General features: G+C 36.5%; 1 protein-coding gene across 1 annotated transcript in view; it reads left to right on the top strand.

The window, feature by feature from the left end:
• Positions 1-16,123, top strand: part of LOC150107340 (post-GPI attachment to proteins factor 2-like) — a 74,667-nt gene that overhangs the window by 15,994 nt on the left and 42,550 nt on the right. The window contains exon 2 of the mRNA XM_090391816.1: positions 14,982-15,246. Coding sequence (XP_090247942.1) covers positions 14,982-15,246 — 265 coding nt within the window. The remainder of the gene's footprint in view (positions 1-14,981; positions 15,247-16,123) is intronic.

Here is a 16,123-nt window from a genome sequence, read left to right as displayed (position 1 = left end):
TCTCTTTGTGGATATGTATATAATGTTATGCATTAAGGGAAGGGTCACTACCCAGACTAGTTTCGACCTTTATTGAGGTCTCTTCAGTGGGAGCCAGGCCCAAGTGGGGATACCAGGCAGAAGCATTAGCAAGGTCATCTTTACCTATAGGAGTTGCCAAACGGTGTGCCACCTTTTTATTAAATTACTCTTGATTTAGAGAAAGATGTTGAAAGTTTATTTTTCACTTGGTTAGACTATAATAAATTTAGTTTAATCCTTTATCCAAGTGTGAGCAAACAAAGTTTGCACCTGAAAGTATCTTCAGAACTGGGGTTAAGTGGTACAACACCGGGCAACTCGTTGCAAAGGTAGAGCAAGCTCACATCACTCCTATCTCAGTATCTCCCATAATGCAAAACACATCTCTTTGCAGATATGTATAATGTTATGCATTAAGGGAAGGGCCACTACCCAGACTAGTTTCGACCTTTATTGAGGTCTCTTCAGTGGGAGCCAGGCCCAAGTTTTGCATTATGGGAGATACTGAGATAAGAGTGATGTGAGCTTGCTCCACACAACGAGTTTCCTGGTGTTGTACCACCTAACCCCAGTCCTGAAGATACTTTCAGGCGCAAACTTTGTTTGCTCACACTTGGATAAAGGATTAAACTAAATTTATTATGATGTCCCACCCTGTTTAAAGAGGAAGTCATTTAACCAGTGTATACTTCCAGTCATCTCATATAGTTGTGAAACTTGGTTGCTAACAAAAGCACTGGCAAATAAATTAACAACTCAACCATCAACTGGAGAGGTTGATGCTAGGCATCACAATAAAAGATAAGAAGTAGAACACCTGGATAAGAAGCCAGATTCACATCATTGAAATCATCATTCACCATAAGCGACTAAAATGGAAATGGGCCAGACATCTATCCAGAAGAGAAAATGAGCGATGGACCACCATACTACCGAACTGGATTTCTAAAGAAGCAAGCTGAGGACATCCTAAAAGAAGGTGGAGTGTTGAATTGTCAAATTTTGTTGGAGAAATTGGTCAACCATTGCCAAGAAGAGAGAAAGGTGGGAAGAACTGGAGGAGGCCTTCGTCCAGTAGTGTACAGAAAAGGCTGAAAAGAAGAAGAAATCTTTATGAAATAGCCAAGACATTGTTATTACCAAGGCATTGTTGTTGATCGGACAATGTACATTGAAAAAAAATGAACCAGTTAGTATCTGACTAAAACATGTACCAATTGAATAATTACAATCCTCCAAACTGCATCAAAAAGTAAAACAGAATTAAGTGAGTCACTGATCACTTGGCCAAAGGAACAAATTAAAAAAAAAAACTGCATTATGCCCGTTCTCCCAGAATTTATAGCCTGCCAAAAATACACAAAACAAACAAAAATTTTGACTGATAGTTGAAAGAATTGACAATCCCAATTATCACTTAGCCAAGAAACAGGTGGCTACACTCAAGGAGTTAGTAGGTCATTCCCCCTCCTACATAAAAAAATACACAACACTTCAAACCAAATTAAAAACACACTCAACAACAAAGATATATTAGTCATCTTTGACTTAATTGTCCTTTTCATTAATATTCTGATCAGTGATATTATTCTTCTTGTACAGAACATATTTCGTTCTGATATCATGATCCTCTTTGCCCATGTACTTCACTCTGGGTATTTCATGTGCTAAAATAATTTCTACTGCAAAAAAAAGTTTTGGTCATGGGCTCACCACTCCCCCCCCCCCCCCCCAACTTTTACATGGAAGGCTTCAAGCAATGGGCTTTAGATTCACCAAGCCTGAAGCCCCAAAGGCTAGCTCAGATATGTTGATGATATATTTGCCATTTGGCCAAATGGCCTCGAAACATTAAATTTATTCCCAAGTCATATGGACAAACAACACAAATGTATCCAGTTATCATTGAAATTGAAAACAATAACTCTCTTCCTTCTCTAGACACACTTGTCACACGTCTTCCCTCAGGCTACCTTTTCTTCATGGTTCACTGCAAAGCTACACATATACAGGCCAATACCTACACAAAAAAATCATACCGTCATCCAACAAAAAAACTAGGGATCATCAGCAACCCCGAACATAGAGCCTTAACAATTTGCTCCAATGAGCAGGTGCTGAAGAAAAATTTTGAAATTATTAGCCAAACATAAAAAAAAAATGGCTACCAAAAAAAAACAAAAAACAAAAAAAAAAAAAAAAAACAGTACACAAGATCCTTCACATGAAAAGCAAAAAAGATTACAAGAATGCCATACCATATATCAGGAGAATATTAGAAAAAATAGATATAACACTACATAAATACAATATTAAGGCAAATTTCAAACCTCCTGCAAAATTAAGATGTATGACTCAACTCATCCAAAGATCTCCTTCCCTACCTTAAATAGGATGAAATATCCCAATAAACTGTTCATTACAAACAACTCCACTATGTCCTTTGCATCAATCATTCTATTCCCATGTGTTTATCCAACAGTGTCATTTTTCCACAATCATTTCTCCTTCTACTGGCCACATAGCGAAAAAATCCTGTAGAATTTTTTTGGGTTCTCAGGGCCAATCTCTTATATTCTAGTTTTGTCTTCCTTACCGTACTAGTTGCTCTCCTGGCTTGAATCATATTCTTCATGCATCTGCTCTCCACTCCTCTCCTTATCTCTTCCATAACCTCTTTTTTACCTGAAGTTCCCATTTGATATTGTTTGTCATCCACTTTATCCAAATCCAGATCATTCACTTTATCCAAATGTATGTCATCCAAATTATGTTCTCTTCTTCATCTTGCTATTGCTGCTAATAAACATTCCTTTGCAAGTTTCCAAGCACTGATGATATCTTGCCCTTCCACTTCCTCTCTCCATGAAACTGCTCCAAGTTGATATTTAAGACTATTATAATCATTCTTCTTGCACTTGACAAGCTCAACTGCCCAAACATCTTTTCTTCATTCTCTATGCTCTGTGGCTTGTAGCAACATCTTACTAAATATACTGCCCTCCCCACCTGTACCTCACCATATATCTTTAAAACCATTAATGTCACTGCCCTCCAAATCCTCGTTCTGAGAGGACATAAGTCATCACTTATCATGAGCAGTACTCCACCACCACTTTTTTCCCTGCCTAACCTGTCGAAAAATGCCATCTTCTGCTACTTCTATTACTGTCAATATATCATCTTCCATCAACCAAATCTCAGAGATTCCAATAATCTTTGAACACAGCAATGCTATCAGTGCCACCAATTCATTTCCTTTATTCCAGATACTCCTGACATTAGTATAAAAAAATCAAGGCATTGTCACTGTTTCTATGCCTTGATTTTTTTATACCTATTGCTATCCTCTTCAGATTCAGCATTACCCAATATATTCCCCTTCTCCCAAGCACCTATTCCCACAAGAGGTCACCCCTGCTACCATCCACCTTGATAATTCTAGTTTCCTTGCATTGACACACACTGACTTGTTCAGAGAACAGCATTCTCTCTCTCTCTCTAGGTATCTACATCCTTCCTTCATTCAAATGCAAGATACGGTTCCCTTCTGTCCTCAAATGCTCTCCAAGCATCCGCATACTCCAAGCTTCTCTTTTGACATGCCTTTATAAAATATTATAAATGAACTGAATAACTTAAGAAAAGTAAGATCCCATAGATAACTATATTCATCCTCAAAGTCTAATTGAGACAAGAAGAGAACTCAACTGAGAAATACATGGAGCACTAACAGATTATTAAAAAGTTTTCAAGATAGACAGATATAAACTCTTTGATATACTAAAAAAAAAACACCAATAAATTTATTATAACTGCTCTACAGCTTTTATGAGAAAACAGTAATAAGCATAAGAATTGGTGAGAAAAGAACCAAAATATTTGAAAATAATAGGACTTAAACAAGGATGTTCCCCTATCTTCATTATTATTTGCAGTGTATATGAATAAAATAAAGAATGGAGGTTAACCAACAAAGAAAGAATTCATATAGAAAATATTTTTTTCTTAGACATCTTACTCTTTGCAGTAAGATGTCTATATATTTGCAATATACATGACAATATATTTGCAATAAATAAGGACAATCTCAAAAAATGCTGTATATAAACTGAATTTATATACAGCATTTTGACCATTTTAAAAATTGAAGTGGACTGCATAACGTAAGAATAACTGGGAATCTTCTAATGCTGATAAAGATTCTGCAGCTAAGTTTCCTGAAGAACTGCAAAGCATAATTCAGGAGGGTGATTATGATGATCATCAAATACTGAATGTAGACGAAATTGGTCTCTTTTGAAAGAATATGTCAACAAAAACTTTCCTAGCCACAACTGAAGCATCTCAACCAGAATACAAAGTATCTAAAGATCATCTTATGCTTTTATTAGGAGACAATGCAGAAGGCAACTTTAAACTCAAGCTTATGCTAGTTTATCGTGCGCAAAATCCAAGATCTAACATTATTGAAGAAATCAGCACAATTGGATGGATTAAATGAACTGGATAATGAAGATGTGAGAAACTTGCTCGATTCCTATTCAGAACAGTTAAGTGAGAATGATTTCCTTCAACTAGAAGAACAGCATGCATATGAAGAAGAAGTAGATAAGGAGTGCAAACAAAAAGAGAATGTTACGACTAAGAAGCTAACTGCAAAAGAACTTGAGCTAGTTTTCAATCACATTGAGCATGATAAAAAAATATTTGTTTGATGCTGATTCTTATATGGAACGAAGTTTTGAACTCCACCAAAATCTTGATAAATCTATTGCAAATTGCATGACAAGTGTAAAAGTCAAGCACGATTCAAACATCTTTACTTAATTTTTTTTTTGTGAAAAAGTAGCTCAATCAAATGTTTAGACATTAAACAAAAATTTAAGCAATTGATTTTTATCAACTTTGATGATTTTATCCTCTAATATAGCGTCTTATACCATTTTTTTTTTCCAAGTTTACACTAAGTAATGGATAAATAATAATTATTGTTTATTGTATTCGCTTAATGCGGTTTCGCTTAGTGCGCATTAATTGAAGAATTAATTAATTTGCATTAAGCAAGGTTTTCCTGTATACAAATTTGAACAACAAGGGTCCCAAAACTGATCCTTGAGGTACACACCACTAGTGACCTTACTGCATCCCCATATATTACTTTCTGATATTTTTCTGACAGCAAGTCACCAATCCAACTCAGAAGTCTGTTATCCAATCCCATCCATTTCAGTTTATTTAACAGTTTGTTGTGTGGCAGTCTATCAAAAGCTTTTGCAAAATCCAAGTACACCACTGTATATGCATCTCCCCTGTCCAAGGTATTTGTCACCTTGTTATAGTACGTAAGTAAGTTAGTAAAACATTATCTCCCATTAACAAACTCATGCTGATATCCAGAGAGAATACTGCTATTATCAATCCATTTGTGTATCCTGCTTCTCACCAATCTCTCAAGTACCTTCACCACAACTCCAGATATACAGATTGGCCTATAATTTGAAGCTACAGCCTTATCACCACCTTTATGCAGTAGAACAATTTTACCCTCCTTCCACTTCCTTGGAACCTGTGCTGTTGAGACTTGTTAAGCAGGCATTCCCTTAAGATGCATGGTTATGTCATCAAATTCTATTGCCTTATTGACATCAAGGTTATTTATTTTCTCAAATACCTCCTGCTCACTCATAATTAAGCCATCTCCTTTGTCCTCTACATTTAAGTTCCTCATGATTCCACCCTGATAACTGAATACCTCAATAATGTCTTTAATAAATTTAGTTTAATCCTTTATCCAAGTGTAGGCAAACAAAGTTTGCACCTGAAAATATCTTCAGGACTGAGGTAAGGTAGTGCAACACCAGGCAACTCCGAGCAAAGGTGGACCAAGCGCTCATCACTCCTTGTCTCAGTATCTCCCATAATGCAAAGCACATCTCCTTGCGGACATGTATAGTGCTATGCATTAAGGGAAGGGCCACTACCCAGACCGGTTTCGACCTTTATTGAGGTCTCGTCAGTGGGAGGCAAACCTTCTGCAGCAGTTACCATTCTACCATTTTCATCCATTAACATCATCTTACCATGATCATTCTTCTTTCTACTTGCCACATATCTAAAAAAAAAACTTTCTAGGATTTTTCTTCGCCTGATTTGCCAATTTTTGGTCATATTGCACTTTTGTTTTCCTTACTGAGTCACTCTCCTGGCTTGTGCTTTATACTCTTCATGTGAACTTATTATTAGCATTATTAATCGTGTACTGCCTACAAAGTGCCTTATTCCAGATTTCATGCTTAAGCTCCTTGTTCATCCATTTTCCACCTACCTTATTCAGCCTTTTGGCCTTTGGAATACATTCACACATTGATGCTGTTATGTATTTCTTTGTCAATTCCCAAGCAGCAATTATTTCCTTACCACTCAACTCCTCATTCCATGCTATAGCTCCAAGCTGTCTCCTAAGCTTGTCATTATCATCAGCCTTATAATTTCACACATATCATTTCCACACAAAAGTCTGTATGTTGTGCCACAACCGAAGCGATCACTTCATGATCACGCTCGCCAACTGGAGAAAAGTGTGAAACCCTACTCACAATTTCATCCTCTGATGAAATGACCATATCTAAAACTGCCCTCTTTTATGTGCTGCCTAAGATAGTTATCTCTCAAGAATTTGAGAAATTCCCTTCCTTATTCCCAAATGCTATCTCTTTATTCCATTCTATACTGCTATAATTAAAATCACCCATAATAATTACCTTTCCTTTATTCAGTAATCCAAGTTGTTTATACATTACTTCATCCTTCTAGATAAATTTTTACGCTGGTTAGACGTACTTCTAATTTTTTAGGAAATGACAACGTAAACTAAATTACTAATTATAAAACTTTAATAACCACCTATATTTCAGCAATGTTACATTGGCATCTTCAGGGATGCCAATGGAATTAGACTAAAGAAAGGCAAATGAAGTCGGCCCTAGATTCCCAAAAGATGCTGCCTAGTGGACTAAATTCGGTTGTCTTGGCTGTTGGGCTTGACAGTCTTAGAATGTAAGCTTCCCAAATTTGGGGTAGTCTCGTGCACCCAAATTTGTTGAGATTTGGGAAGTTTTTCAGAACTGAGACTGATTCAAGTAATAATCTTTCATACTTGTACTTGCTGAAGTGTCATTGGACACCCACCACAGAATACAAATACAATTTGTATTCTGTGGTGGGTGTCCAATGCATAGTCAGCAAGTCCTGAGTGGCTGTTATTGGTGGAACCGGATGTAGTCCTTGTGTTCGGATATCCTGATATTGGCTGTCCTGTCTGTTTGGCTGTAGTAGGACAGTTTGCAACTGCAGGGGACTTGGTATGCTCCTAGTAGGGCCAGGGAAAGTGGCTTGTCTTTGGAGCAGATAAAAGATGCCAATTTCTTATGTGATTTTAACTAGTTGTGAGGTCATATTTTCTTAGGAATTTTGTTAGTTTTTCAGTTAATCAGTTCAGATAACAATGCCCTAACAACTGAACTTAACCATATCCTTAACACCTTCTTAGCCAATGGCTACAACTCCCAAAAAAATCCTAAAAATATTAAAACCAGTTAATTACAACCCTCCTCCCTCCTTCATAGCTGAGATTACTCTAAATATATTGTCATTCTATACATCTGGTGTACATCCGATAAACTAACAAAAATCCTAAGAAAATGTGACATCACAACTAGTTTCAAACCTCATAAGAAATTGGCATTTCTTATCTGCTCCACCAAAGACCAGCCACTATCCCTGGGAATAGCTGGAGTATACCGAGTCTCCTGCAGTTGGAGACTGTCCTACTACAAGCAAGACATCTAAACACAAAGACTACATCCAGTTCCACCAATATACAGCCACTCAGGACTTGCTGATTATGCATTGGATAACCACCATAGAATACGCAGGAAGAGGTATTCTGTGGTGGTTATCCAATTTTATTGGATAGCCATTTTATTACACTTCAGCAAGTAGAAGTACGAAAGATTATTCCTTGAATCAGCCTCAGCTCTGAAAATCTTCCCAAATCTCAAGAAATTTGGGTGCATGAGACTACTCCAAATTTGGGAAGCTTACATTCTAAGATTGTTAGCCTAACAGCCAAGACACAACCAACCCAATTTAGTTCACTAGGTGGCATCTTTTGGGACTCTAGGACTGACTTCATTTGCCTTTCTTGAGTCTCATTTGTTTAGTCTGATTGCCTGCATGCACATATCATTGTTTTATGTTCCCTGAAGATGGCAATGTAACATTGCTGAAATATAGGTAGTTGTTAATTAAAGTACTGGAACAAATACTAAAACTTACCCCAACTCAACATCACCAGAGTTAAAGATTGGTACTATCAACATAACAAGCTTGAATGCAGGGGCGTGCCTTTTAAGTATTTCCTTTTCTTTGATGCCTTTACTATCCTGGTGCCTGTGTGCGTTGCACATGTTGCACATATGGCTGGCCAGCATGCCCCTGCCTGAATGGCAAAGAAATGGAGCTAGCTGAGGAATTGGATAAGTACCAGATCTACATAATCGGGGTGACTGAAACAAAAAATACAAAAACTGGTGAGATCTTTCTCAGCAATAAATACAAAATGTTATATTCAGGCAATGACAATCAAGGAAAAGAAGGAGTAGCCATAGTATTCAATACTAAATACGAGGCTAATCTTCTTGAATGGCAGGCAGTGTCAAGTAGAGTGATGTGGGCAAATATGAGAATGGAGAAGTAGACAATGAGACTTAATTGTGCCTACGGTCCCACAGAAGGTTCTACTAAAGTAGAAGTGGAGATATTTTTTGAGGCTTTAGAGAAAGCAACTGACACAATTAAAAAGGAAAAGTTGGTCCTTGTTGGGGATCTAAATAGCATAGTAGGAAATGATTGTCAGACATACAAAAATATTTTGGGAAAATTTGGAGAAAAGAGCAAAGCTAATAATAATGGCAAATACCTGCTGGATTTCTGCTCAGGACATGGACTGGTTCATTTTTCAACATAAAACACCATGTTCCAACATAAAAATGTGCACAAATTCACATGGAGAGAAGAGGCAAGGAATAATAAAAGTCTCATTGACTATGTTATTGTTGATAGTGGTGTTTTTTCCCCTGGTGCAGGACACCAGAGTGTACAGAGGATTTGAAATTAGAAGTGATCACCATTTAGTCTTGAGCAGGATAAAATTGAATTTGATATTGAAAAGAAGAACATGTAAGAAAGTTTTAAAGAGAATAAAAGTTGAGCAGCTCTCAGATGTGAACTGTAGACTAAAATACACAAATATTATTCAAGAAAAAAATGAAAAAGTTTGAGAACAGGAACCAAAACCTGGAGATTAAGTGGCAAGCCTTGAGGAAAACACTGATTGATTCAGCCAGACAGGCATGTGGTGAGATTGTGTACAAGGATAGAAAAACCAGAACTCCATGGTGGACACAGGAAGTTATAGAAGCAGTGAGGAAAAGAAGAAAGCATATCAAAAGTTCCTGGCAAATTAGTCAGCTTGTGCTCTTAGAGAATACAGAGACAAATGTAAGAATGCTAAACACTGTATAAAACTTGCCAACGTCATGGGAGGACTTTGGCAAGAACAAGGAGAAAAAAAAATCCTTGAAGTATGGAGTAATTACTTCGAAAAACTGCTAAATAAAACAAGCAGTGATGACAGCACAGTGGTAAAAATCACTAACCAGGCATGCAGTCAGGAATACATATCCATACTTAAAGTACCAAAAGCCATCAAAAGCCTGAAATGTGGAATGGCAGCAGGAGTAGATGATATTCGACCAGAAATGCTCAAGTATAAAGGTATAAAAGTCGTACAATGGCTACACTGCATAGTTCAGAAGGCCTGGACAAAGGGATGAATTCCCGATGATTGGAGTAGAGCTCTCATATTACCATATATAAAAAAGGAAACAAAACTGAATGTGAGAATTACAGGGGCATTTCATTACTGAGTGTTCCTGGTAAGATATATGCAAATATACTTGAGAAACAGTTGAGAAGGATTGTAGAAGAGAAGCTTGATGAAGAACAAGCTGGATTCAGGCCAAACTGCGGTTGTCAAAATCACTTTATGACCGATAGTTGAGAAATCATGGGAATATAACAAAGATCTATATTTAAGTTTTGTAGATCAGGAAAAGGCATATGACAAGATGCCAAGAGAGAAGCTATTCCAAACGCTACGGTTATATGGTGTCAATGGGGCATTAAATCAAGCAATACTTAGTCTTTATTTGAGTTGTAAGTCAGCAGTTAGAATTGAAGGATGTATACAGGAAGATGGTTTAATGTTAAATCTGGTGTCAGACAAGGATGTACATTATCCCCTCTGTTATTCATTATCTATATGGATCACATTATGAAGGAAAGTGATATTAAACCTGATATCAAAATTGCAGATGTTTGCTTTATGTGGACGATGCTTTTCAACTCTTTGCTTTATGTGGACAATGTTATACTTCTAAATAAATCTGCTATAAGTCGGCAAGATTCCCTGACTAAATTGAATAACTCTTGTAATAGATATTGTATGAAGGTCAGCAATAACAAAACAAAGACAATGAAAATAAGCAGAATCACTGAAAATGTTAACTGCATTGTGAAGGATAACTTATAGAACAAGTAAAACATTTTATCTACTTAGGCACAATTTTTAGGAAGATCAGTGGTGTAGGTGGGGGGGGGGGTCTGGTCCAGGCAGTACTTTAAGCCTTTTTGAACTTTTGCAGTTAATTCTAAAATACAGTCTCGAGAACTCAGTTCCTTAGGCTTTTATTTTTGTAAACAGAAGACTTCTTAAGCTTGCGTAGCATAATTGAGCTTTGCATTGTGTATCGAAGGCCGATGCTTGCTCGTCTAATCAAAGTTACCTTGGCTTTCTCAGTTGTAGGAGCTTCCAGGTCCTCGCAGCAGCACTGTGATTTCATGCTCACGTATAGCCATTTCACGTCATCTCACTCTGTTGCTTAAACACAGGCCATATGCAATCAATATAGTTCTAGCCACTGCTCTTCAGCCAGCCTTTGCAAGTGTGCGTGTTGCTTGGGAAAATTAAGTTACAACCAACTTTTTATGAAGATGTTATTGGCCAGTTCATAAAGAAGAACCATAGGGTAGAATTTGTATTCAAGTAGCTAAATTGAAAAAGATAGCATATCATTTGTAAAATAAATGTTGTATTTGTATGATTAAATGTACATAAATTTCTAAATATATAGTTTTAAATAGTCAGTAATTCATTATTCCACTAATCAGACTTCAATCACACCTCCCTGAATGATAACAAGAGCAAGCGTGAATTTCAAGACCAGCATTTGCCCTGATGATAACAGTCATCTTCAATAAACAACAATTCTTTCATGAAATAATCATCAAAATGTTTATTAATAAGTTTGCTGGTTTTAAATTACATTTGTTTATTGTTTATGTGTAATTCTAGTTATGAATTACTTCACAGATTTTTTGCAGTTTACAGTTGTGATTTATGTATATGCTATTGTTGATCTTCATAAATGTTCTCGAACCATTCTAAACACTCAACTTTTAATATCTATCCCCCCCCCCCAACTCCCAACCTTATTTTCCAGGAAGAGATCAGAATAATTTTGTCCAAATTAGATATCAGAAGCTTCTTGGTTCTGATGGAATTTTTCTGATTGTTCTGAAGATTTGTACTCCTGAGTTGATTACTGTTTTGTGTCACCTTTTTCATTCTCTTATATCATGCATATTTATCCAGCCTGGAAATTAGCTTTTGTACAACTCATTCCTAAGAAGAGTAACAAATCCTTGCCCTTATGCTATCATTCATTTATTTCATGAGCCAAGAGGTCCATTTCTTTATGTCCTTTATGTTAGATAATCATTATATTGAAATTATAACTAATAAATTTTTCTATAATCCAAAGAAATAACATAGGCAAGCAGATCCCTATTGATTGACTAGATGTGATGGGTAGATGGTTCCCTATTTTCTTAATTTGCAACCAATCTTGGGGTTTCACAGGGCTCTATTCTCCAACCACTTCTTCCTCTTGTATATCAGTGACTTGCTCCAGACTGCCAACCCAGTACACATTGTGTTGATGACAGTATACTGCACTCTTCCATTCTTCCTCATTTGTCAAACCTAGCATTAGGCAAACCATCTCAACCTCCAGATTGAGATAGTGTGTTTAGGCCATGGTTTGCATACCATAGCCTAAACACACTCCCCCCCCCAATGAAAGAAAATCTTCCAGCATTACTTTTGATATCACCCACATCTCAAAATGATAAAATTTCTCTTCTTGGAATTATACTAACATTAAACCTCTTTTGGCATAAATATGTAATTATTACTTCCTCAGCATCCAAAAAAATTAGAATTAGAATTTCTCTTTCATTCAATGTGTGTTCATGTACCTACAGACAACTATTAACTTTCCACAAATGGCTGATCTGGCCAGCCAAAGAATACTCCTGTTCTCACATTTCAGATGGTGGCCTAATAGTTTCCTAAAAATATTCATTTCAGTAATATAAAAAGAGTAATTAGACTGATTAACTCCCCCATCTTATTACTTCACTCATACGAGCATTTAGTTTTTACTGCATGAAACTTCTATAAATACTTCCATGGTTTCTGTTCATCTGAACTAGCATCGGTACATGTATGCAGCAGCCACTTGACACCACTCCCACAGTTCAACTCAAACTCTCGGAACAAATTTCTCTTCTTCCCTCATTGCTTTTGCTGCTGGAATAGTCTCCTCTCTTTTGTGTTTTCCAAGAAATGCAGCACATGAGCTTTCAAATCAAAATACTATAGATTGACCACCAAACTTCTTGTGTATAGGAATCAGCATTAAAAATATATATCTAAAAAATAAAAAAAAATTAAAATCTTTGAACAACTTCAAACTTTTTTGTATGTATGTTGAGTCAGTTAAAGCCCTCCATTTATTTGATCACATGGATGTGTTGTGCAGTAATTTTTGTTCATTCAATTCAATCTTAGGTTCAAGGGGAAAGAATTATTTTTATTTATTTTTTTTTTTTCACTATAATTCTTCCTTAACTTGCTGGAATGTAGTGAAATTTGCTATTTAAGATAATTATTGAAATTTGCCGAGTCATTTCATGAGAACCTTTTAACGGCAAAATTAAGCAAAAACAGATTGTCTGAGGGACATATGTGAATATGTATCTGTAGTCAGATCCTTAATTGTTTATTTAGAGATGAATGAAATTAGCAGTATAGCATTTCTTTCAAATGCTGTAGGTGATTTGGCTTCCATCATAAATGGCTAACATACTACTTGTGTAAACAAGTAGCATGATGTTTGGTATTTTGAGTTTCATAATCAATGCTGTTGTAATTTGTACCCTCTTGTTTTTGCAAAACAAGTTAGAAAAATGAAGTGACATGCTCTCACTCACTCTCACATGTATAAAAAGTTTTTGTTGCGAGAAATGGATGCAATGCAATATTTCCATGACACTTGGATTCTTCATTATGTATCTGAGTGGTAAGATCCACACTGCTATTTCCTTAGATTCTGTGTTAGTCTGATGTATGCTATGAATATACACTGCTTAGAAAGAAGTCAACAGACACCATAGTGTGGGAACAAACAGCCATGACACCCACCTTAATAAGATGGAGGATCTCCTTTTGCTGACATAACTGCAGCAATTCTATAGGACATACTTTCCACAAGCATAATGATAGCTTTCAATGAAATTTTTAGATAGTAATGAAGTCATACTGTTGTGGGGCAGACATCCCTTGACCTCGACAACATTCCAGTTCATCCCACAGATATTCAATAGGGTTGAAATCGGGACTCTGTGGAGGCCAGTCAATGTTCATGTCCACAAACCACGCAATTACAGCAGCTACCTTATGACGTGGTGCATTGTCTTGCTGAAAGAGACAATGGTCAGTTTGGTAGAATGCTGCAGAGTTGGAAGCATTGCATTGTCCAGAATGTTCAGACCCCCTCTTAAAGTTTAATGTTTGTGGCACTGCTACTAACAGAGATCTGAGGCCAGACCAGGAAAAATAGGACCATACTATCACACTGCCATCTCCAAATTTCATAGTTTGGGGGGGTGGGGAATTACACTGGTAAGAGATGTTCATCAACATTTGCCACACAGCTATCCATCTGCTCACTAGAGGGCGTAGCATGATTCATCGCTCCATAATACAGCTTTCCAAGCTTCCATGTACACACTCTTTGCACCTTGCCCGTGGTGGTGTCCATTGATTTCTTTCTGAGCAGTGTACTTTAATTTAAATTGATGAAATTTGATAATATTTTAGTTATTTATTGTAGTAAAATTAAGGCTTAGGCATCCTTAATAAAAGTCAGCTGTTGACAGTTAATGATACCATAATTATGCACTTTTATTACATTTCTTTCATTTTTATCTAGTATTTTTACAAAAGTCTGCCTTGTTTGTGAATATCGCTTCTGCTCTCAAACCAATAGATTGTGAGTTTGATCTCATTGTAAATATGGATGTTAGTGAATGTCTATAGGTGGAGTGACATTTATTGTACAATGAGAGACCACCATCCTATATATCAAGTTTAAAGTAATAAAAACTTATTGTTTTTGTAATTAAAAACATGGTTAAGTTCCATGTTTGGTTTGTAGAGCAGTGTCTGGATTATCTAGCCATAGTTCACCCATAGTACTAATGCGCCTAGGACACTCCTCCCCAGGCATAAGTTTTATAACCTTTCATGGATAGAAGTTATATGATAGATAATGTAACTAGTTTAATCAACCATACAATCTGCCTGGTTTTATAAAAATGTGAGTTCACAGTATTGTTATAATCAATGGTTAAAGTATGTAAACAGTTTTATTATATAATATATGGGAGTTTATAGTAACATACCATATGGAATATTATTTTCTTCTCAGGTCTTCAATTTTTTCCCATCAGTTAGTGCCATAACCGGTATATCTCCGCAGCGATATATTTGGCGCATTGGAGTTGCTCTACACTGTGCTCCACGTTTGCTATTAGCCTCGCTTTACTATAGTCACCACAAACAAAAAGTTAAAAATGTGCTGCCAGGTGTCAAAAATTTTTACCAGCAGTTGGTATGTGTAAATTATTGGCTACATGTCATAGAGGTCATGGCTTTGGTGGGTGTTACTTACATTTCTAACAAGGAAAATTACCGTAAGTATGGTTTTCTATATTTATAATTATCTTTATTTTTGTTTGTGTTGGTATTATCTGATTGATGTTCTTTGTCAGGGAGTCATCAGCCCTGACAAAGGATATTTGCATATTATTAACTACCTAAGTGGTCATATACTCATGTCTTATTGAGGATGGGTAATATTGTTGAAATAGTGTAGCTGCATTGTACAAACCATCAGTCCCCTCCATTATAAAGAGTAATACACTTACATATTCCGGAGAGCACCAGACCAAGAAGCAAGTCATTTACAAAATCAAAATCAGAAACATACCTGATAACAGTATGCACAGCAGTTCTGTTTGTTTAAGATTGGCCTCCTGACCACCTCTTGCATAGACAGCCAAGAGCCATCATCCCCCCCCCCCTCTCCACTATACCCACAAACAGCTCATTCACTCACTGCATGCATTCTCTGGTCTTCAAAAAAAAAAAAAAAAAAAAACAGAGGAATACTTGAATTGCTTTGATGCCAATGGGTGTCCTTTTCTAATCTCCATTTATGCAAAATATGTCCTCCAGAATTAACCCCATGTCACCTACTATCTTTCATGCTTTTTTTTTTATGTATCCTATGTCATAGAAGCAAGCCTATATTCAGGCCATCTCCCAAAAAATAAGTTTGCCATCAGGCTATTGTTTCTCTCATCTCACTTCTCTTGAAAATGATGAAGATCATCCAACAGCTAATTTCCTTCACCATCCAGAGGTCCTCCAATTAGCTAATGACTACCAGTACGAATTACTCTCACTGCACAGTGAGATCTCCTAGCAAACATTACTCACTTTTGGACACAGACCATAACAAAGTTTGGAGACACTTATTGATGCACAAGGTCGGAGAAGAATGGCAAA

Source organism: Typopeltis vanoorti, chromosome 4, assembly GCF_054136105.1.
Source record: "Typopeltis vanoorti isolate ZY-2024b chromosome 4, IOZ_Tvanoo_1.0, whole genome shotgun sequence".
NCBI lineage: Eukaryota > Metazoa > Arthropoda > Arachnida > Uropygi > Thelyphonidae > Typopeltis > Typopeltis vanoorti.
This window is presented reverse-complemented; position numbering and strand designations above follow the sequence as displayed.